The sequence below is a fragment of the Pelophylax lessonae genome, assembly GCF_965119305.1.
Source record: "Pelophylax lessonae genome assembly, chromosome: 1".
NCBI classification, from domain to species: domain Eukaryota; kingdom Metazoa; phylum Chordata; class Amphibia; order Anura; family Ranidae; genus Pelophylax; species Pelophylax lessonae.
Genome location: NC_138768.1, coordinates 751,205,446 through 751,228,307, shown reverse-complemented (window position 1 = coordinate 751,228,307; position 22,862 = coordinate 751,205,446). Strand labels below are relative to the sequence as shown.

Here is a 22,862-nt window from a genome sequence, read left to right as displayed (position 1 = left end):
CCACTATTTATAATTTATGGGACGCTGTGTCCATCGATGAACGAAAGAGAAAAACACGAATATTTAAAGAAAATTCCCCCATCCATCCATCCATGTTTCCATGCTTTATTTCGGTGAGAAATAATTTTGAAAAAAACACCCCCCTTGCATTTCTGGCCGTGGCCATCTATAGTAAGGGCAAATGATTCATGTAGCATTTACTTCCTGCCCTTAGCTAAAGTATACATGCAGGGGATAGGATGTATGACATTTGCCTAGGCATAAAACCAGAAAGTAACTGAAGACATGAAAAAAAAAAAAGTTTAAACAAGTAAATATGATCTTCATTTACATCTATTTGCGAATACTAGCAGCATAAAGATAAAAATAATCAATATTGATTGGGGGGGATGAAGAACCACTTTAAAGTGTTTACCTGCCTGCTTATAAAACACATAGGCTAAATATGCACGCAAATGGCAATCTGATGACTGGCCAAACTGTCTTCTCTATCAATGATAACAATGACATCAAAATCCAAATCCAAACAGTATAGGCTAAAGAAAAGGGGGAGGCGCCCCAAAACACTTTACCATAGCAACCCCGAAAACTGAAAAGGAGCCTGCTCTGAGCTGTAAGGACATGAGGACACCAATGTTTACCAATATCCGACAGGCTTTACTCTGCTCCTCCTCTGGCCACAGAAAGCGGTCAACTCTTCAGCACAAGCTCATGATAAGCTGCTCTACTCATTGGTGTTTCCGAGTGCATTTTACATTATTAAAGGGTATATATTTTTGCACAAGGCATTTAGCACAATTCAGTGTATGGATTATCCCTATTCGTTTGTGAAATGCACAAAGGTAAATCTTTTTTTCTTTGCCATTTGTTCAAATCAATACATATCTGCTGTACAATTCAACTGACTGAACACCAACAATTACACGTGCAAAGGTACAGTATTATGGATTGTATGTCTGCACCAAGTAACATTACATAATCATCAACCGGCACAACATGTTATTAATAAGCAGCAAAGTGGCAATGTAAACCTCCAGATTAGAGTATTTGGATATCTTTTGGGGAGATCTACCACTTATGTAAAAACTTCTCTTTTCTGATTACAGTTATACTACAATGCAACTATAAAACTTTAATGCACATCATTTCATCATCTCTTTGAAAATTAAACCACCAGGAATGTACACTGCATTCCGTTTAGCATTATGGAGCTCACCTGAAGCAAGGCAATGAACAGGAAAAATGAGTTGGCCGCTCTTCTGAACTGAGAGTACAGGAATCTTGGCAGGAAGGTGAGGGCATTGTATTTTGCAGTGCTAGAAAACAAAAAAAGCAGGATTTTAGTCTACATACATTTTTTTCAGCAATAAATGCTTCCAACTTCCACAGCCATTATTTACCCAGTAACAAGGCAACATGCATTCTGATAGTGGTATTAAAAATTTCCCCCAAAAAAGATCTATAAAAATAAAACATAGGAAGTCCCCAGCTTACAAACAAGGTAAGTTCTGTATGTTTGTTCTTAAGTGGAACTTGTATACAAGTTGGAACAGCTACATTTTTTATTATTTTTTTTAAATGTAACCCAAGCCAAAAAAAAAAAAAAAAAGGTATTTTTGACTTACCGTAAAATCCATTTCTCTTTCTTGACGGAGACAGCTCCTGGTCTTCATAACCATTGGGTTATACTGCCTCGTACAGGAGTAGGAACCTAGGCAGAAAAAAAAATTCTGGCTGCACCCATGGGCAGTCCCAGGGGGTATACTCCCTCTCTGCTATAGCCACTCAGTTTTGTTACCAGCAGTGTCAGAATTATAACTCCACAGAGGGCTGGGATTCTGTGTCCTCCAATGAACATCAGAAAAATGAATTTTACTTTAAGTCAAAACTCCCATTTAATCGTTCGTTCACCATTGGGATTTCGTTACCATTGGGATGTCCCACAGCAGTGTAAAACATGAGGGGTGGGAACAAAATAATTCCCAAGGCTAAACATTAGCCAACCAGGCAACAGGAGCTCAACCAAACAACTGGAGCCCATCTGAAACACACACCCTCAAAGAGGATCAGGTCCTCTTAAACAGCAGCCTGCAAAACCTTGCAGACCAAAAGAAGCATCCGCAGATGCCAACACATCCCTTTACAAAACTTTGTGAAAATGTGCACTGATGACCAGATGGCCGCATTGCAAATATGCATCACTGACGCCTGATGACGGAAAGCCCAGGAGGCATTAAGCACCCTAGTAGATTTTGCCTAGACAGGGAAAGGAGAAACCTGATGGAATAGGCCTGAACCACCGTCTGTCTGATCCTTCTGGAAACGGTAGCAGAGGAAGCCGACAACCCTTTTCGAGGTCCATCAGTGGGCACAAAGAGAGTCCGACTTCCTGAAAGACTCCGTAGCTGCCAGGTACACCCTAATTGCCTGAACCACTTCCAAGGCAATTTCCTTCGTATGTTTAGGCCTGGGACACAGGGAAGCCAACACAATGTCTTCATTCAAACGAAAATCAGAGACCACCTTATCCCTGTGAATAACCAGGTAAAGTGAATGACAGGATAACGCTGCCAGCTCCAACACCCTGCACGCAGAGGTGATAGCCACTAAAAAGGTCCCTTTCTGGGACAGAGTAAGCAGAGGAATCTCCTGAATATTTTCAAAGAGAGGCTTCTGTAGAGCTGAAAGTACCAAATTAAGATCCCAAAGTGGCAACGGAGCCCGCACTGGAGGAACCAAATGTCGGACACCCTGAAGAAAAAGTACACACCAGCAAGTGTGTTGCCAAAGGTCGCTGGAAGAAGACAGCCAAAGCCGACATCTGGCCCTTGATGGTACGCAAGACCAATTTCTCTTCAACCCCCGTTGAAGGAAGGTCAAATCCAAGCCACCGAGAAGGAGTGAGAAAGAACCCTCCCTCATACCACGCAATGTACATCTTCCACATACGATGATAAATCTTCCTAGAGGTAGATTTCCTAGCTTTCAACAGTGGAATCACTGACTCCGATAAACCCCTATCCTTCAGCACCTGGCGTTCCAACAGTCAAGCCGTCAAAGCCAGCGGCTGTAATGCAGGATGGAAGATCGGTCCTTGAGAAAGCAGATCCTCCCTGAGAGGAAGCTGCCAAGGAACATTGGCGACCAGCTGCACTAGATCCCCGTAACAAGCCCAGCGAGGCTAGTCCTGCGCTACTAAGATGACCGGAAATCCCTTCTGCCTCGATCCTGCGTAGAAGTCTTGGCAGAAGCTTGAGAGGAGGGAAGGCATAAATCAGCGCCACCAGCGCGTCTTTGGTGTCTGCTAGAGGGTCCCTTGATCGAGCCACAAACCTCTGCAACTTTCTGTTGAGCCAAGAAGCCAACAGATCCACCTCGGGGGTGCCCCACCAGAGACAACGCTGATGAAACACCTCCGGATGAAAGAACCACTCCCCTTGGTCCAACGCCTGCCGACTGAGGTAATCCGCATGCCAATTTTCCACCCCGGGAATGTGTACAGCAGAGAGGGCTGGAACGAACCATTCTGCCCACCTTCAGAATGCCGGCTACCCCCAGAGCTGCCAGGACACATCTTGTGCCCCCTTGGTGATGGACATAAGCCACGGCCGTAGCATTGTCCAATTGAATGCGCACTGGAAAACCCTGAGGATGATCCATCCAATGATCCAGACAGTCTGAACGCACAGAGTTCCAAGACATTGATCGGAGTCCAGATCCCCTAAGCAGAATGCTTGCCGAGGACGCCTCCCCAGCCGGACAGGCTGGCATCCGTGGTGACCGCTGTCCAATAAAGGGGAGGAAGGAATTTCCCAGCTGAAAGGGCCAGAGAACTAAGCCACCATATCAGGACTCCTTTGTGTCCCCTGACTCAGCCAGATCGGATTGTCCAGAGACTGCGGACTCTTGTTCAACTTTGCCAGAATTTCTCTTGGCAGGGACCTTGTATGGAACTGTGCAAATGGAACCGCCACGAAGGTAGACACCATCAGGCCCAGCACTGGCATGCAAGTCCAGAGGGATGACCATTTTTTGGACATGAGGCGAATTGCAACCTGCAATTTCTGGAATTTTTCCAGGGGAAGGAGCACTCTGGCTAAGACCGAGTCCCGAGTCAGGCCCAGATTGTCCAGCTTTGTGGACGAAACCAGAGCACACTTCTGAAGATTCAGATTCCAGCCGAACTCCCACAGAGTTCATATTGTGATCTCCAGGTTCTCCACCAGAGCAGAGGGAGATCGTCCAAGTAGCCCAGTACCGCAATCCCCCATTGGCGTAGCAAAGCTAGCACCAGGGCTAAAACTTTTGTGAAGATCCAAAGAGCAAATGCAAGACCAAAGGGTAACGCCACAAACTAATAATGTTCCTCTCACACAGAAAAGTGGAGAAAATGCTTGTGACTGGCACATATTGGAATGGGAAGGTAGGCATCTTTGATATCGATAGAGGCGAGGAAATCCCTCTGACGCAGAGATGCCGTCACCGCTCGAATGGACTCCATTCTTAACTTTTGTACCAGCACAAAGCAGTTCAGCGCCTTGAGGTCCAGGATTGGACGCACCTTGCCTTCCTTCCTGGGAACTGTACAGGTGTGAGTAAAAACCCTGAAAACATTCAGAGATTGGAACCAGGACAAATAGGCCCTGTAAGCGGTCTGGGGACAGGGGCAAATTAGAAGGAAAAAAACCTTGCTGGGGAATAAGAGCGAAACTCAATTTTGCAGCTGGACCGAATGACTTCATGGACCCACTTGTCTTGCACCCTGAAAGTCCACAGGTCTGGAAACTAGCAAAGACACTCCTCCAACCCTTGACACGGGTGAGGACGCAACTTCATGCTGAAGTAGCCTTGTCCCCGGGTCTGGAGAAGCCCGATCTTGGCTTGCCAGACCAGGTTCGTTTGGATTCTCCAGAAGAGGCCCTGAAAGGCTTCGAGCCCTTGTTAGTCAACCCTGAGGGACGAAAAAATGTAATATGTGCTGAGAAGGAAGGCCCACATCTACGACAAGGTTCCTTGCCCCTTAGTAGCCTGCAGAAGAAAAGTACTCTCTCCGCCCCCCGTGAGACCTTTAATGATGTCATCCAGGGTAGCTCCAAACAGGCAATCTCCTTGAAAAGGAAGATCACTCAAGGCGTTTTTTTTTTAAATCTGATCTGCAGGCCAGCACTTGAGCCAAAAAACACGCCCGAAGGACCACTGCCAAAACAGAGGCCAGCCATAGGGGGAGCCGCATCCAAATAGGCATCACATAAACTTCAGCCCCTGGACCAGCTGGTCTGCCAGCTCGGCAAAGGCAGGGGGGAAGCTGTTTCCCCTTCAGACCACTCCAGGAGCTTAGCCCACTCGGTCAGAGTTTGCGACACTAGGGCACGGGTGAATACTGGCCTCAGTGCGGGCCACAGCCTCTGCCTTAAGGTCAGCCGGATCTCTAAAGGCCAGGGACTCTTCAACTGTAAATTATGGTTGCCTTGTTTAATCTGGAAGCTGGAGGGTCCACCACCAGTGGCACAGTCCACTTCTTAAGAAGGGACGCCTCAGAGGTAATGCCTAGTAAAGTGCTTCGGGAACCCACAGGGACGCTTTGGTCGTCCCCACTCTTTAGCGAAAATTATGTCAAAATAGGCAGGGAAAGGAAACACTTTTGCCGCTCTGGATGGCTTGTGAGTGCCAATGGGTACCTGCCCCTACATCGCAGCTTCAGCTGCAGACTCTATCTTCAGGGTCTCATGCACAGATACAAGCATTGCATCCACCAGTGACCTTTTGTGCGCGGTCACAAACATGGAGGAATCAGCCTCACTATCAGGATTCGAGGAGCGTGGTTGCAAACCCAGCAGGCTGACCCACGTTTGAGGCGGCCGAATAAAATGAGATCGATGAGGCAGGGGATGCTAGCTCATCTCCCGCAAGCCACCTCCACCCGGGACACAAGGGGCTGCAGGACTGCCGTCAGTGCATGGATGGATGGCTGGGACCCGGAGGGCCCCGCAGCCTCAGAGAGGGGACCAGTTGGGGAAATGTGCTTCAAATACTCCACGGGTCCCCAAAGGGGACCCCACAAAAAGTGAAACACACTGCTAAGGGACAACCCCCACCGCGTTGGCAGAACCACCCAGTTGCCAGGCACAAAAGCACCAAGCGATCCTCAGCAGAGAAGAGTACCCCACCAGACTCACCACCCACAGAAACAGGCACCTGCAGCCACCAGGAGAAACTGCACTACACGTGCAGCGATTAGAAAATAAAATGATCTGGGAGTCAGCACCAGGGGATGAGGAGGGGCTCCCACCACCAAAACCCCCTCCCATAGGGCTAAACTAGCATGGCCCCTGCCATTTCCATCGGCAAACCACAAGAAAATGTATGCTGGACTGCACAAACATGGCTGCCGTGTATTGAAACACACAGGCTACAACAAAATGGTGGCCCCGCGCAGCACCATAAGGCTTACAGGGACCCAGGAGGGAGACCAGGCCTCAAAGACAAATCCAGGCAGGACGAGGGGCCCTGGCAGGAGACCAAACTAGCATCGACCCCCTCCACACAATCGATCATCCGGTCACGCATTTAGCGCCCTGCCCGCATCCCAGGAGAGTGGCCAGACCACCCATATAGCCCCAGCGTTGAGGGAGGGGCAGCATGAGGGACTTGGCAAGGGGAGGTGCCTGCGGGAAGGAGGGGAACCCGGGGGTCCAATCACCCCAAGTAGGGGCTCACGTCCACCCCAAAACCCTCCAGAGGAGAGGGAGGATTGCTACTCACCATACCAGGAACCAGGCGGCACCGCTCCAGACAGAACCCTTCTCCACCGAAATGGGGGGCTGTCGACCAGGAGGAATGCTGCAACTTGGCCGAGTCCACAGTCGTATGCGTCCTTGCAAGGCGTTTAACTTGCAGGCCAGCTCCCGTCCAGTGGGGCTATGTCGCAGCCAACCTAGCGCGGAGCTGAGTTCTGCGCGCGCTTGCTGGCCAGACTCGGGTGACCACTGCGCCTAGATTATCCAGCCCACCGCCCAGTCCGGCAGTTGATTGTAGAACTCGCAGGAAAAAATCCAAGAGAAAAAAAATGTTCTATCTAAAAAAAATTTGCCAGGACCAAAGATCCCAGCAAGGAAATAGGTCCTTACTTCTGACTAGGCAGAAAAAAAAAAAAAAAGAGTGGCTATAGCAGAGAGAGGGAGTATACCCATTGGGACTAACCATAGGTGTAGCCAGACTTATTTTCTGCCTAATTTCCTACTAATGTAGGGGGCAGTGTAACCCAATGGTTATGAATATCAGGAGCTGTGTCCGTCAATGAACGAAAGAAAATAATTTTAAGTTTTTTTGTATAGCATAGGAAAGGGTTAACACTAGAGGTGCCGAAACCAAAAATTGAAGATGAATTTGGCCGAAACTTAAAAAATATATATTTAGGTATTATGAATTTACATGAATATGGATTTGTCGACCATTATCGGCACCTTTAGCACAAGAAAAACGCATCCCTTAAATCTATGTATGCCTTCACACTGGTCCATTGCGTTTCTGTTGTGGTGTTAAAAAATCATACTTGCTGCAGTTTAGTTCAGTTAAAAAAAGCACCTCCCTGTTGATATACATTGAAAACGCAGCATGTATGCATCAATTACGCACCCGTGTTATGTTTTTAAGTCACATGATCTATGAAAAACACACCATAAAAGCACAGCAAAATCGCAACAAAATCTTGTGCATTTTCGGCACCTTTTTCTATGTTAGCAGAATGCCAATAACCCTAAATTCGGCCGCGGCTGAAAATTTGGTGCATCTCTAGTTAACACCCCTGTAATGTTTGTTTTGCTGTCTGTGCCCCTGTTCAGGACATTTCACCTCACTTTCTGTCCCTGTGACAATGTGTGGCTTTTAAAAATGTTGGGCTTTTGGGGAAACAAGGATAAAGCTTCAGTGGAGACACCTTTTTCCCCATGATAACTCTTAAAGGGGTGAATTTTCCTTACTAGTGGTAGATTTCCTCTCGCTTCTTGTAGTCTCCTCAGTTTATAAGTATGAGTCGTATGTAAATCAGATGTTTGTAACTCGGGGACTGCCTGTATAGTGTATACAATTGCAATTCATATTGTAATATGCAATTTTTGGTGAGATAAGGTGGCCATACATTATACAATTTTCTTATTCAATTTCCTTTAGATTTAACTTTACCTTGTAGAGCCAGGGCTTGCCTGATTGCATACAAATTTAAAGTGTTTAGGTAAATCTAAAGGAAAATGTATCAAGAAAATTGCCATACTCCCAAAGAGGGTGATGTTTTGTTCTCAACAAAAGAGGATTTGCGCTTTAAGATGGAAAAAATATGGAGCTACTAGCCTAGTTGAGGCGTTTTTCTTGGCTTTATGTTATAATGAAGTACTGAAGTTTGTTCAAAACCTTTAGAGGGGGCTCGTTCATGCAGCTACCAACTGAACCCCCTAAAGGCAGGCTCTCTGTAGAATGCGCTCTAGAATGCCAAGCTGGACTTTTTGCGTGACTTAAAATGGACTGTAGGAAGGGAGTGGGTAAAAATCTAAAGGAGGGATATTTTGATTTCACTGGGGACTTCTTTTTAAGCCAATCTGCACACCATCACAAGGTGGGTCAACAATGCTATAAAACCGGATACATTTTGGACTTATGGAGTAAGAAAAGTTACAGTTACCATCTGCAACTATTATATTATACCCTATTCTGCTCTACTACCCATATGAAAAGGTGTTGGCATTACAACTTTTTACATGTATAGGTGTATATACACATTTTTGCCCTTTTTCATTTCCACCTTTTTTTGTGACCTGATTTGATCTCCTCCCAGTCAGATCTTTAGAGAGGTGGAGCTTCCCCCAATACTTGAGTCAATCATTCAGCATCATCGGTAAACAAACTTTTCATATAAGATACGTGGACATTTATTTGAGGTAATATTTAATGACAATTAAAGTGTTACTAAACCCACAAAATTAAAATCAGTCTGTATATGCAGTATATAGCATGCTGGTTATACTGTGGAATCTAAGGGGTTAATCCTCCACATTGTGTTAAACGGCTGTTTGATCTTGTCGTCTCTGATTCTCCCCTCCTTCAATTGTCCCCTAATAATTTTCTGATAACACTCTATGGAGTCAGGCTGCACATGCTCAATTTTTTTTTTTTGGAGGGTGTGATCAGCAAAGTGCCAATCAGAACTGTCCGGACAGAGGATCAGGGGTCCTGCAGTCTCATAGGACAGTCAGAGGAGAATGAAAACTCTTCCTACAAGCTTTAACCAGGGCTTGGCTGGACAGTGATGGAAGTCACAAGACTGCTATATAGTGCTAATGAGAAAAATGTTTTACTTACCATAAAATCCATTTCTCTGAGTTCATTGACGGACACAGCTCTTCATTATTCAGAACCATAGGGTTATATTACCCCCTACGGGCAGTGCCAGGTGGTATACTCCCCCTCTCTGCTATAGGTCTTTAGTTTATTAACAAGCAGTGTCGTAACAAGCAGTGTCAGAAGTATTAAAACTCCATAGAGGGGGTGGGTGCTGTGTCCGTCAATGAACTTCAAGAAATGGATTTTATGGCAAGTCAAAAATCCCATTTTGTCTTTCATTCATTGACAGACACAGCTTTTCATTATTCAGAACCATACGGAAGTCCCCAAGCAGTGCCAAACATGAGGGGTGGGACAACAAAAAAATTCCAAGGCTAAACACAATAGCAAACCAAGTAAAAAGGAGCTCAACCAACAACTGGAGCCCAACCTGAACAATACACCCTCAAAAAAGAGGGAACAGACCCTCTCAACAGCAGCCTGAAAAACTTTGCGAACAAAGAAAGCTTTTGCAGATGCCAACACATCCACTTTGCAAAATTTAGTGAAAGTGTGCATCGATGGCCAAGTGGCCCCCTGCAAATCCGCGCCACTGATGCCTGATGACAGGAGGCCCAAGAAGCACTAATGGCTCGAGTAGAGTGCGCCGTTACAGGTGAAGGGAGGAACCAGACCCTTGAGAGATTAGGGTTGAGTCACGACTGTCTAATCCACCTGGAAAATGGTCGCAGAAGAAGCAGACAGCCCTTTTCTTGGCTCATCCGCAAATCCAAACAATGAGTCTGACCTATGAATCTCTGTGGCTGCCAAATACACCCGAATCGCCCTAACCACATCCAAGGCATGCAGGACAAATCCCTTACGATGGTTAGGCCTGGGATACAGGGAAGGCAACACGTCTTCCTGCAAACATAAAACTTCGAACAATGAACATGGGCGAAGACCGCCAATCTGTGGACCACCATAGTAGGTACGACAAGGCCCGGCACCAGCATGCAAGTCCGGAGGGAGAACCACCTGCTGGACAGTAGTGGGTGAAGCACAGACTGCAACTTCTGGAGCTTGTCCTGGGAAAGGAATACTCTGGCTAGGGTTGAATCCAGAGTCGAATCCAGAGTCAAACCCAGAAAAAATGGATTTTTGTAAAATCTTACCGTAAAATCCTTTTCTCTTAGCTCATCGACAGACGTAGTCCTCGGTGATACACCACCTTCGGGTTATGTTACCTCCGCAGGAGCAGGACTAGACAGGAAATTAAAAAGCTCTGGCCACACCCTAGGGGCAGTCCCAGAGGGTATATCCTCTCTCTCTCTGCCTCAGCAAATCAGTTATGTGAAAAAGCAGTGCTTAGAGAATTTAACCCAACCCAACTCCAAAACAGAGGGGCGGGGACTACGTCTGTCGATGAGCTAAGAGAAAAGGATTTTACGGTAAGATTTTACAAAAATCCATTTTTCTCTAGCGCTCATCGACAGACGTAGTCCTCGGTGATACACCACCTTCGGGACGTCCCAGAGCAGTATCACAACTGAGGGGTGGGAAAATGGAAATCAAATCCCAATCTAGAAGGCCCAACCGGTGCCAACTAGAAGTTTACAATGCTCATCCTTATGATGAGACTCAACAAAAAAGGAGAAAACAAATTTTTTTTTTTTTTTTTTTTTTTCAAACAGAAAAAAACCCTCGAGGTAGACCACCGGTCTCCTCAAATTGCGGCCTGCAAAACCTTGCGGCCAAATGAGGCATCCGCCGATGCCGTCACATCAATTTTATAGAATTTTGTAAAGGTATGTACCGACGACCAGGTGGCCGCCTTACATACCTGGACCACTGACGCCTGATGGCGAAAGGCCCAGGAAGTACTGAGCGCTCGAGTGGAGTGCGCCCTAACAGGGAACGGAGGACTCTGACCCTTAATAGAATAAGCCTGTACCACCGTCTGTCTAATCCATTTGGCAATGGTCGCGGCAGATGCAGGCAAACCCTTTCTGGGGCCATCCGTGATCACAAAAAGTGAATCCGTCTTGCGGAATGATTCCGTAGATTTCAGGTATACCCTGATTGCCCGAACCACATCTAAGGAATGCAACGCATGTTCCCGATGATGCTTGGGCTGAGGACACAAGGAAGGTAGTACAATATCTTCATTCAGCTGAAAATCTGAAACCACCTTGGGAAGAAAAGATGGCTTAGGATGAAGTACTACCTTATCCCTATGAATCACTAGGTATGGTGACTGGCATGATAATGCAGCCAGTTCTGACACCCTGCGAGCAGAAGTAATAGCCACCAAGAAGGCCACCTTCTGGGATAGAGTAAGCAAGGGAATCTCCCTGATGTTTTCAAAAGGAGGTTTCTGTAGAACCGACAAAACCAAATTAAGATCCCAGGGCGGTAAGGGCGCGCGGACTGGAGGAGCCAGGTGCCGCACCCCCTGGATGAAATTCCGCACCAAGGATTTGGTAGCTAAAGGCTTCTGAAAGAAGATTGCTAATGCTGAAACTTGACCCTTGATGGTGCTCAAGGCTAGCTTCTGCTCAACCCCTTGTTGCAAAAAAGCCAATATTCGAGTCACCGAATAGGTACGTGGAGGAAATCCTAAAGATTCGCACCACGCAATATAAGTCTTCCATGTGTGATAATAGACTTTGCTGGAAGTCGCTTTCCTTGCTTTAATAAGGGTAGGAATGACTGAAGTAGACAAACCTCTGTCCTTCAGTACTTGGGTCTCAATGGCCAGGCCATTAAAACCAGCGACTGTAAAGCACGAAGGTAAATTGGTCCTTGAGACCACAGACACTCCCTGAGACGAAGTTCCCACGGAACGTCTGCGACTAACATGTCCAAGTCGGCCAGGCCGGCTTGAGGAGGCCAGCCTAGAATTTCTAGGACCACTGGCGCTGATTGGATCTGAACCAGGCGTCCCTAGAGCTATCTGGCCCCGACCATCCGAGAAAGTCTGGTCGTTTTCTGTTTAGGAAAAGGTAAAGGAAAAGATCTTTTCAGGGAACGGTAACTACCGCTTCCTGTGGTACTTAAATGTTGGAAGGGAAGAATCGCACCGGTAGTAGTGGTTGATGCTCGATCTAATGTCCTGAATACCGGTGAAAACGTCCCCCCACCCTGAAACCGGGTGGGGGCGCACCTTCAGGCTGTGTACTCCTTTGCTTCGGGTTTGGCTGGGTTGGTCCCCTTCTTGAACCCTCCTGGAGGAGTCTTGCCTTTCCCGCTAGTACCAGCCGGGCGCCCTTTATGGGCGGTAAAGAAAGGTCCTCGCTTGTTGCGAGGTCCCTTAGCTTTTGCAGCCTGTGGCAAAAAAGTGCTCTTGCCCCCAGTGGCATCCTTAATGATTTCATCTAGGTTGGCTCCAAATAGACGATTCCCCTGAAAGGGGAGATTGGTCAAGGTCTTTTTGGAACCTAGGTCAGCTGACCAGCATTTTAACCACAGGACACGTCTGAGGATCACTGCTAACTTAGATGCATGCCCTAATAGGGGAGTAGTGTCCAAGGCTGCGTCACAGATAAACTGTAGCCCTTGTAGAATCTGTTCCATCAAATCAGATGTCTCCTGGGGAATATCTTTTCCCCTAAGATCTTGGCGTACCATTTTCGCCCATTCCGTAAGTGTCTGGGAAACTAGACCAATAACCATTACTGGTCTAAATGCTGACCCTATCAGAGAAAAGATAGTGCGGGACTCTGCTTCCATCTTTCGATCCACCGGATCCTTAAAGGACGAAGTGTCCTCCACTGGAATAACCGTGGCTTTATTCAGCCTGGAAATAGGCGGATCCACGACTGGTGGTACCGTCCATTTCTTAATGATGGATTCCTCAAACGGATAGCGTCTAGCAATACGCTTGGAAATAGTAAAGGTACGTTTAGAATGCTCCCATTCTCCTTTAATCTGATTACCAAAACATTTAGGTACAGGAAAAGCCTTCGCCGTCTTGATGGGCTTATTAGTCCCAAAAGGCCTCTCTGTTTCAGTTGCCTCTGCCGGTAAAGCCTCAAGTTTTAAGGTTTCTTGCACTGCCACAACTAGTGCGTCCACCAATGCTTCTTCCTGAATTATAGCAAAAGAAGAAGCGTCCTCCTCACTGTCTGAGGGGGCTTTACCTGGGATAACAGCCCTTGCAGAGGAACCTGCAACTGCCGTGACCATCTCTGAATCTGAGTCAGAGGTGTCAGATGGTATAGGGGTAGGCGGGGGTCGCTTCCTTGACCCCCGTCCCTGACAGGCCGCCTCCACCCGAGCCACCATAGACTCCAAAATTGCTGTAAATGACTCTATACTCTGTGCACCGGCGGGTCCCGAGGCCCCCTCGAGGGAAACAGGTGGGGGAATATGTGTGGCCGGGTCCATAATAACTCCAGTTACTTCCTGGATAATATAATTCAAAAGTAAAGAAAAAAACTTTTTTTTTTTTTTTTTTTTTTCTGACCCCCGGCGCCACAAAAAAGCCCCTTAGTGTTACCTGCTTAGGGATCCCTATCGATCGAGAGAGAGAGAGATAGACCCCCAGGCTCACCACTTGATGCTCAGAGTTAAACTGCAACGGCTTACAGCGCTGTCTTGACAAACAGGAAGTCTTTTGGCTGGCTGCCCAGGAAGAAAGGAGGCGGCTCCGCCCCTCTGCACGCCTTCCGGCGCCTCCCCCAAGCTCCACGAGGTGTAGGATCACCTCAAACATGGCCGCCCCCATGCTGGAGACACGAGGCTACGCCAAAATGGCGGCTCGTGCGATCCTGCAAGAAAAATGGCGGCGGCCTGCTGAATGGCGGTGTGCTGCAGGGCACACAACACTGTCTCTGCCTGGGGATATGGCGTGGTTGGCGGTATCGGCCCCTGGCGGACCGCATGGCCGTTCGGGAGGCCTGCTAATAGCTGGAGATCTGATTTGGAAGGCAGTCTACATGTCCGTGGCTTCTGACTGGTAGGTAGCTTATACTAAACCCATAAGATTCCCAGAATGCCACAGATTACATCTTTTAAACATGTATACAATAGATTGTTAGCTCCCAAACCAAGCCTCCTGGCTTTTTGTACACAAAAAATCACACTCAAAGTAGGAGGATCTGTGACATGTTATAGGATAGAAAGGACTCTTTCTTACCATACAGAGAGGGGCCCGCGTTCACCACAAAACCCGTCAGGGAGAAAGGGGGAACATACTACTCACCATACCGGAACCAGGCGGGCACCAACTCCTGACAGTACCCCTCTCCACCGAGGTAGGAGGGCTGTCGACCGATACGAACGCCGTGACTCATGGTCTTTGGCGTTTCAGCGAGACGTTTAACTCGCGGGTTCAGTCCTTTTAACGGGACTTTGTCGCGGCCGACCCAGCGCGGAGCTATGGCCTGCACGCGCTCGTAGGCTGAACTGGGGTGACCACCGGATCTCAACATCCAGCCCGTCGCCCAGTGCAGCTTTCTTGCTTGAAGATCTCACAGGAACACTGGAGAAAAAGCTGTCTAAAAAAATCCTTTAAGAAAAAATTCTTGCCAGGACCTAAGATCCCAGCAAGGTGTCTAGGTCCTTACTCCTAACTAGACAGAAAATAACTGATTTGCTGAGGCAGAGAGAGAGAGGATATACCCTCTGGGACTGCCCCTAGGGTGTGGCCAGAGCTTTTTAATTTCCTGTCTAGTCCTGCTCCTGCGGAGGTAACATAACCCGAAGGTGGTGTATCACCGAGGACTACGTCTGTCGATGAGCGCTAGAGAAATTCAATTTTTTTGGGTGGAATCAGAGCAGACTTTTGGTATTTTAGAAGCCAACCGAACTCTTTCAGGGTCTTGAAAGTGATCTCCACATCGTCCATTAGGGCAGAAGAGGACTCCGCTCGCAAGAGGTCATCCAGGTAGCTCAGTACAGACATAGCAATGGCAGAACTGGGGCCAAAGCTTTTGTGAAGACCCGTGGAGCAGAGGCGACACCGATGGGTAATGCCACAAACTGGTAATGCTCCCCTCGCACGGCAGCAAGAAATTTCCCCTGATGAAGGGGTGCCACCACCGTGTGAACAGATTCCATTCTGAACTTCTGTCCAGAGGTGTTGAGGTCCAGAATTGGAGAAACCTTGCCCTCCTCCTTTTTGATCGTGAACAGGTTTGAATAAAAACCCTGAAATCATTCCAATACCAGAACAAGGACAATCCCCATCAGAAGCAACGGGACTTGCACCGCCCCAAATAGAGCTTGCAATCGGTCTGGGCCAAATGCACATTGGAAGGGAAGAACCTTTCCGGGGGCAAGAACAAAACTATTTTTAACCGGACAGTATATTTCATGGACCCATTTGGTTGTTTAACAAGGAGGTCCACAGGCCCGGAAACCAGCAAAGACATCCCCCCCCCCCACCCCAGGCATGGGTGAGGGCACACCTTCTTGCTGAAGGAGTCTTAGATGTGGGGGTCTAGAGGATCCCGCTCACGGCTTGCCAGACCAGGGTCGCTTGGAACCTACCAAGGACCTAAAAGGATTTTTAACCCTCGTCAGATGACCATGTGGGACAAAAAAAAAACTTCTTGTGAGCCGAGAGAGACGGGCAACGTCTGTGACAAGGTTCTTTCCCCTTCCCAGATTGTAGAAGAAAGGTACTCTTCCATCCTGTGACTCTTGATGAGGTCATCCAGGGTAGCCCCAAACAGTCAATCTCCTTGAAAGGGTAAATTAGAGCTTTATAAGAAGTCTGATCCGCAGACCAACACCTAAGCACCAATACACGCTCAAGTATCACTGCCGAAACAGATAGCTTAGAAGTCAAGGGAGCCGCATTCAAAGAGACATTAAAGCCAAACAGCAGCCCTTGGATGGTCAATCACTCAGCCAAAGGCAAGGGAAATCTGCTCACCCTCCAGGTCACAGCGCAAAAGCGTAGCCCACTCGGTTTGCGACACCAGGTCAGGTGGGGAAAGGAAACGAGGGTGACCACCACTGAAAAGGTCTAGCACCACCGGGTGGTCACCAGCAAGCAGAAGGCACAGGACCCCAGTAGCAGCCAGTGCCCCCCCCCCCCAGCCGAGGGTGCCCCACCGGGTACAGTGCACAGCACACCAACCCAAGGCACAATCCCAACCCATCACACTACCCCAGATGGAGGGGGAACCCATAGACCTGGGCCTTTCCAGGGAGGGGCCCGCGTCCACCCCAAAGTCCTTCAGGGGGAGAGGGGGGGACAGCTACTCACCATACCAGGAACCAGATGGGCACCACTCCAGACAGAACCTCCTGTTGGCCAGGAGGAACGCTGCAACTCAGGCCGAGACCCGGTCGTACGTGACTTCGCGAGGCGTTTAACTCGAAGACCACTCCCTTCCAGTGAGGCTATGTCGTGCAGGACCTAGTGCTTGCTGGCCAGACTGGGGTGACCACTGGATCTAGATTATCCAGCAGTCATCCAGTCTGGCAGTTGATTGTAGATCTCGCAGGAAAAAAAAACACAAACAGGAGAAAAAAAATCCATTTAAAAAGAAAAAAGTCAGGACCAGAGATCCTGGCAGGGAACTAGTTCCTTACTCCTGACTAGGCAGAAAAAAAAAAAAAACTGAAGGCCTATGGCAGAGGGGTGGGAGTATACCACCTCGGACCACCAACAGTCTTAGTTAAATCTTTTTTCCTTTTATTGTTAAGGTTTTGAATTTTACAATGATTGGAAAAAGTATTCATACCCCTTGAAATTGTCCACATTTTTTCACGTTACAACCTAAAACGCAAATGTATTTTATTGGGATTTTATGTGATAGACCAACACAAAGTGGTACATAATTGTAAAGTGGAAGGAAAATGATAAATGGTTTTCAATTTTTTTTTTACAAATAAATGTGAAAAGTGTGGCGTGCATTTGAATTCAGCCCCCTGATTCAATACTTTGTAGAACTACCTTTCACTGTAATTACAGCTGCAAGTCTTTTTTGGGTATGTCTCTACCAGCTTTGCACATCCAGAGTGTGACATTTTTGTCCAAAATAGCTCAAGCTCTGTCAGATTGGATGGAGAACATCTGTGAACAGCAATTTTCAAGTCTTTCCACAGATTCTCTATTGAATTTAAGTCAGGATTTTGACTGGGCCATTCTAAACACATGAATATGCTTTGCTATAAACCATTCCACTATAGCCGGGGTCCTCAATAGGCGGACTCCGGGCCGCCTCCGGACCCACACAGATTAAAATCTGGACCGCCGAAGTGGTCTGTTTCCTTCTGTCTCAGCGGGGGGCAGAATGGAGAGGATCGGGAGGATCGGAGTGGCTGTGTTTTACACTTACATCGCTGCATGAAAGCCGAGTACAAGTTTTTCTGCGGCGGAGAGGATGTCCTACAAAGTCCCGCCTCCTGGGCCGGCTCTTACCTATGATAGACAGAACACTGGTGACGTCTATCATAGGAGGCGGTGTCCAGGAGGCAGGACTTTGTAGGACATCCTCTCCGTCGGGTAAGAACTTGTACTTGGCTTTTTGTAATCATGCAGCGGTGTAAGTGTAAAACACAGCCACTCCGATCCTCCCGATCCTCTCAATTCTAACCCCGCCGCTGATGACAGAAGGAAGCAGACCGCTTCGGCGGTCCAGATTAATGGGGGTACGCACACTGGTCACTGCATTATTGGGGGCACACACACTGGTCACTCTGCATTATTGGGGGCACACACACTGGTCACTCTGCATTATTGGGGGCACACACACTGGTCACTCTGCATTATTGGGGGCACACACACTGGTCACTCTGCATTATTGGGGGCACACACACTGGTCACTCTGCATTATTGGGGGCACGCACACTGGTCACTCTGCATTATTGGGGGCACGCACACTGGTCACTCTGCATTATTGGGGGCACGCACACTGGTCACTCTGCATTATTGGGGGCACGCACACTGGTTACTCTGCATTATTGGGGGCAAGCACACTGGTCACTCTGCATTATTGGGGGCACACACACTGGGCACTCAGCATTATTGGGGCACACACAATGGTCACTCAGCATTATTGGGGCACGCACAATGGTCACTCTGCATTATTGGGGGCAAGCACACTGGTCACTCTGCATTATTGGGGGCACACACACTGGTCACTCTGCATTATTGGGGGCACACACACTGGTCACTCTGCATTATTGGGGGCACACACACTGGTCACTCTGCATTATTGGGGGCACACACACTGGTCACTCTGCATTATTGGGGGCACACACACTGGTCACTCTGCATTATTGGGGGCACACACACTGGTCACTCTGCATTATTGGGGGCACGCACACTGGTCACTCTGCATTATTGGGGGCACGCACACTGGTCACTCTGCATTATTGGGGGCACGCACACTGGTCACTCAGCATTATTGGGGGCACGCACACTGGTCACTCAGCATTATTGGGGGCACGCACACTGGTCACTCAGCATTATTGGGGGCACGCACACTGGTCACTCAGCATTATTGGGGGCACGCACACTGGTCACTCAGCATTATTGGGGGCACGCACACTGGTCACTCAGCATTATTGGGGGCACGCACACTGGTCACTCTGCATTATTGGGGGCACGCACATGGTCACTCTGCATTAATGGGGGCACGCACATGGTCACTCTGCATTAATGGGGGAACGCACACTGGTCGCTCTGCATTAATGGGGACACGCTCTGCATTAATAGGGGCACACACATGGTCGCTCTGCATTAATGGGGGCACGCACATGGTCACTCTGCATTAATGGGAGCACGCACATGGTCACTCTGTATTAATGGGGGCACGCACATGGTCACTCTGCATTAATGGGGGCACGCACATGGTCACTCTGCATTAATGGGGGAACGCACACTGGTCGCTCTGCATTAATGGGGGAACGCACACTGGTCGCTCTGCATTAATGGGGGCACGCACAATGGTCTCTCTGCATTGGATGGGGGAAAGTTTTGGGGAACGCCTTTTTTTGTTGTTGGCGTTCCCCAAAAATGGAAAATTTGTAAGTGGACCTTTCAAGTTTACATTTGAGTACCCCTGCACTATAGCTATGGCTGTATGTTTAGGGATGTTGTCCTGCTAGAATGTGAACCTCTGCCCCAGTTTTAAGTCTTTTGTAGTTTTTCTTCTATTGCCCTGTGTTTGGCTCTATTTATCTTTCCATCAACTCTGACCGACCAGCTTCCCTGTTCCTGCTGAAGAAAAACATCCCCACAACATGGTGCTGCCACTACCATGTTTCACGGCGGGGATGGTGTGTTCAGGCTGATGATATGTTGTGTTAGTTTTCCCCCACACAGAGTTTTGCTTTTGAGGCCAAAAAGTTTAATTTTGGTCTAATCTGACCAGAGCACATTCTTTCACGTTTGCTGTGTCCCCCGCATGGCTTCTCGCAAACTACCAAACTGGACTTCTAATGGCTTTTTAACAATGGCTTTCTTTATGCCACTCTTCCATAAAGGCCAGATTTGTGGAGTGCACGACTAATCGTTGTCCTGTGGACAGATTCTCCCACCCGAGCTGTGGATCTCTGCAGCTCCTCCAGAGTTACCAAGGGCCTCTTGGCTGTTTCTCTGATTAATGCTTGCCTGGCCAGTCAGTTTGAGCGGACGGCCATGTCTTGGTAGGTTTGCAGTTGTGCCATACTCTTTCCATTTTCAGATGATGGATAGAACAGTGCCATGAGATGTTCAAAGCTTGGGATATTTTTTTTTTTTTTTTATAACCCACCCTGCTTTAAACTTCTCCACAATTTATTCCCTGGCCAGTCTGGTGTGTTCATTGGTCTTCATGATGCGGTTTGTTCATTAAGGTTCTCCAACAAACCTCTGAGGGCTTCACAGAACAGCTGTATTTATACTGAGAATAAATTACACTATTTACTATTTAGGACACTATTTACTAATTAGGGGACTTCTGCAGACAATTGGTTCCACTAGTTTTTAGTTAGGTTTATCAGAGTAAAGGGGGCTGAATACAAATGCACGCCACACTTCACATATTTGCAAAACATTGTGAAAACCTTTTATAATTTTCCTTCAACTTCACAATTATGTGCCACTTTGAATCCCAATAAAATACATTCAAGGGGTATAAATACTTGTTCAAGGCACTGTATTCGTTGAGCAATGGGAATCCAGTGGAGGAATTGGCAGAGAGGAGTGGCATAAACTGAATGGTTGGTAAGGTAAAGGAGTGTGGCAATAGAATTCATGAAAGACTAAAGAGGGGATAGCCTGAGAAGAGATAGGTCTATGAGGAGGGAGTTACAATAGTCAAGGTGAGATATAAAAATAGGGAGATGCTTAGTGGTTTCAAAGGTTAACAAGGCGCTTATTTTAGAGATGTTATGGAGGTGAAGTTCAAATGGAGGAGGTGGAGGTGGAGCCAAATGTCAGGGAAAATCAACCGGTTCAAAATTTAAAAAAAAAAAGTTTATTTGGTCCATGTGTATGTCGGACGTGAATTCTGGAAAACCAGCAGCCAACCGACTCCTAAATCAGCGCTCTCAGCCAACTCAAAGAATGCTGATTGGAATGATCTGGTGAGGGGGCCCTCATCCTGTCAGAACACAACAGCTTAGCAGGGGAGATTGCTGTACAAACCTTGTGTTTACGACCTGATACAATGCCTCGAGAAATCCATTTTTAATTCCAGGTTGTTATGCAACAAAACAGAAAAAAACAACACGAATGCATGAACACTTTAGCAAACTATCCTTCATTTTAAAAAAAGTGGCCTTTATTTTTATTCAAATCCAATAGCTGGAAAAAAAGAGCACCTCAGGCTGGTGTTAAATGGATACTAAATATACACCGTTTAATTTACATTATCCCCCTTCTCTTTCTGTTTATGGATGATAGCAATGTAAGAAGAAGAAGGAGAAGGAGGAGGAGGAGGAGGAGGAGGAGGAGGAGGAGAAGGAGGAGGAGGAGAAGGAGGAGGAGGAGGAGGAGAAGGAGGAGGAGAAGGAGGAGAAGGAGGAGGAGGAGGAGAGGAAGGAAGGAAGAAGAAGAGGAGGGAAGGAAGGAAGGAAGGAAGGAAGGAAGGAAGGAAGGAAGGAAGGAAGAAGAAGAAGAGGAGGGAAGGAAGGAAGGAAGGAAGAAGAAGAGGAGGGAAGGAAGGAAGGAAGGAAGGAAGAAGAAGAGGAGGGAAGGAAGGAAGGAAGGAAGGAAGAAGAAGAGGAGGGAAGGAAGGAAGGAAGGAAGGAAGGAAGGAAGGAAGAAGAGGAAGGAAGGAAGGAAGGAAGGAAGGAAGGAAGGAAGGAAGGAAGGAAGGAAGGAAGGAAGGAAGGAAGGAAGGAAGGAAGGAAGGAAGGAAGGAAGGAAGGAAGGGAGGAAGAAGAAAGAAAGAAAGAAAGAAAGAAAGAAAGAAAGAAAGAAAGAAAGAAAGAAAGAAAGAAAGAAAGAAAGAAAGAAAGAAAGAAAGAAAGAAAGAAAGAAAAGGAAGGAAGGAAGAAGAGGAGGGAAGGAAGGAAGGAAGAAGAAGAGGAGGGAAGGAAGGAAGGAAGGAAGGAAGAAGAAGAGGAGGGAAGGAAGGAAGGAAGGAAGGAAGAAGAAGAGGAGGGAAGGAAGGAAGGAAGGAAGGAAGGAAGGAAGGAAGGAAGGAAGAAGAAGAGGAGGGAAGGAAGGAAGGAAGGAAGGAAGAAGAAGAGGAGGGAAGGAAGGAAGGAAGGAAGGAGGGAAGGAAGGAAGGAAGGAAGGAAGGAAGGAAGGAAGGAAGGAAGGAAGGAAGGAAGAAGAGAGGAGGGAAGGAAGGAAGGAAGGAAGGAAGGAAGGAAGGAAGGAAGGAAGGAAGGAAGGAGAAGAGGAGGGAAGGAAGGAAGGAAGGAAGGAAGGAAGGAAGGAAGGAAGGAAGGAAGGAAGGAAGGAAGGAAGGAAGGAAGGAAGGAAGGAGAGAAAGAAAGAAAGAAAGAAAGAAAGAAAGAAAGAAAGAAAGAAAGAAAGAAAGAAAGAAAGAAAGAAAGAAAGAAAGAAAGAAAGAAAGAAAGAAAAGGAAGAAGAAAAAGGAGGAAGTGATCTGTCATTTACTAGAGTGGATTTCACAGTCTTGCCTTCACTTTCCTGATACAGTAGGTATGCAGCAGTCTCATTATGATTGTGCAGTCTAACAGACCTAATAATTAGACCTACTGCACTCAGTCATCAGCTTTCAATAGCAGAACTGTTCAAACACCCCTTCCTCTGCAGGATAAGTCAGTTTTAAAGAATATGTAAATCTAACATTTTATTTTCCGGATATGTGCCTGCTGCACCATATACTTGTATGGAAAAGCACTCTGTTCTCTTTAATTGCTCTTTGTATTGATTCCTTTGTGTGAAACTCTTGATGTTCCTGCCAGTCCTTCTGCTTTCCTATCAAAAACTGACCACACTAGGCAGAAGAGCACCGCAAAGTCCGTTCTCTAGCTATGTTGGGAAGTCAGCCTGCTCTCCCCCAATGATGAGACTTCTACCAACACCCCTCCCCCTTTGCACAGCTATTCACTGGAAAGTTCAGTGTGCTTTTTCTCCTTTTCCAGTGCTTATGCAGCTGAGAACAGGGATTATGTGATCACTTCTA

At 47.4% G+C, this 22,862-nt stretch overlaps 1 protein-coding gene across 3 annotated transcripts in view; it reads right to left on the bottom strand.

Moving 5' to 3' along the window:
* The window catches only part of ATP8A1 (ATPase phospholipid transporting 8A1), a 473,872-nt gene that overhangs the window by 355,714 nt on the left and 95,296 nt on the right, over positions 1-22,862 (bottom strand). For all 3 annotated transcript variants that reach the window (XM_082272128.1, XM_082272127.1, XM_082272129.1), the window contains exon 4: positions 1,217-1,316. In XM_082272128.1, the coding sequence (XP_082128254.1) occupies positions 1,217-1,316 (100 nt within the window). The remainder of the gene's footprint in view (positions 1-1,216; positions 1,317-22,862) is intronic.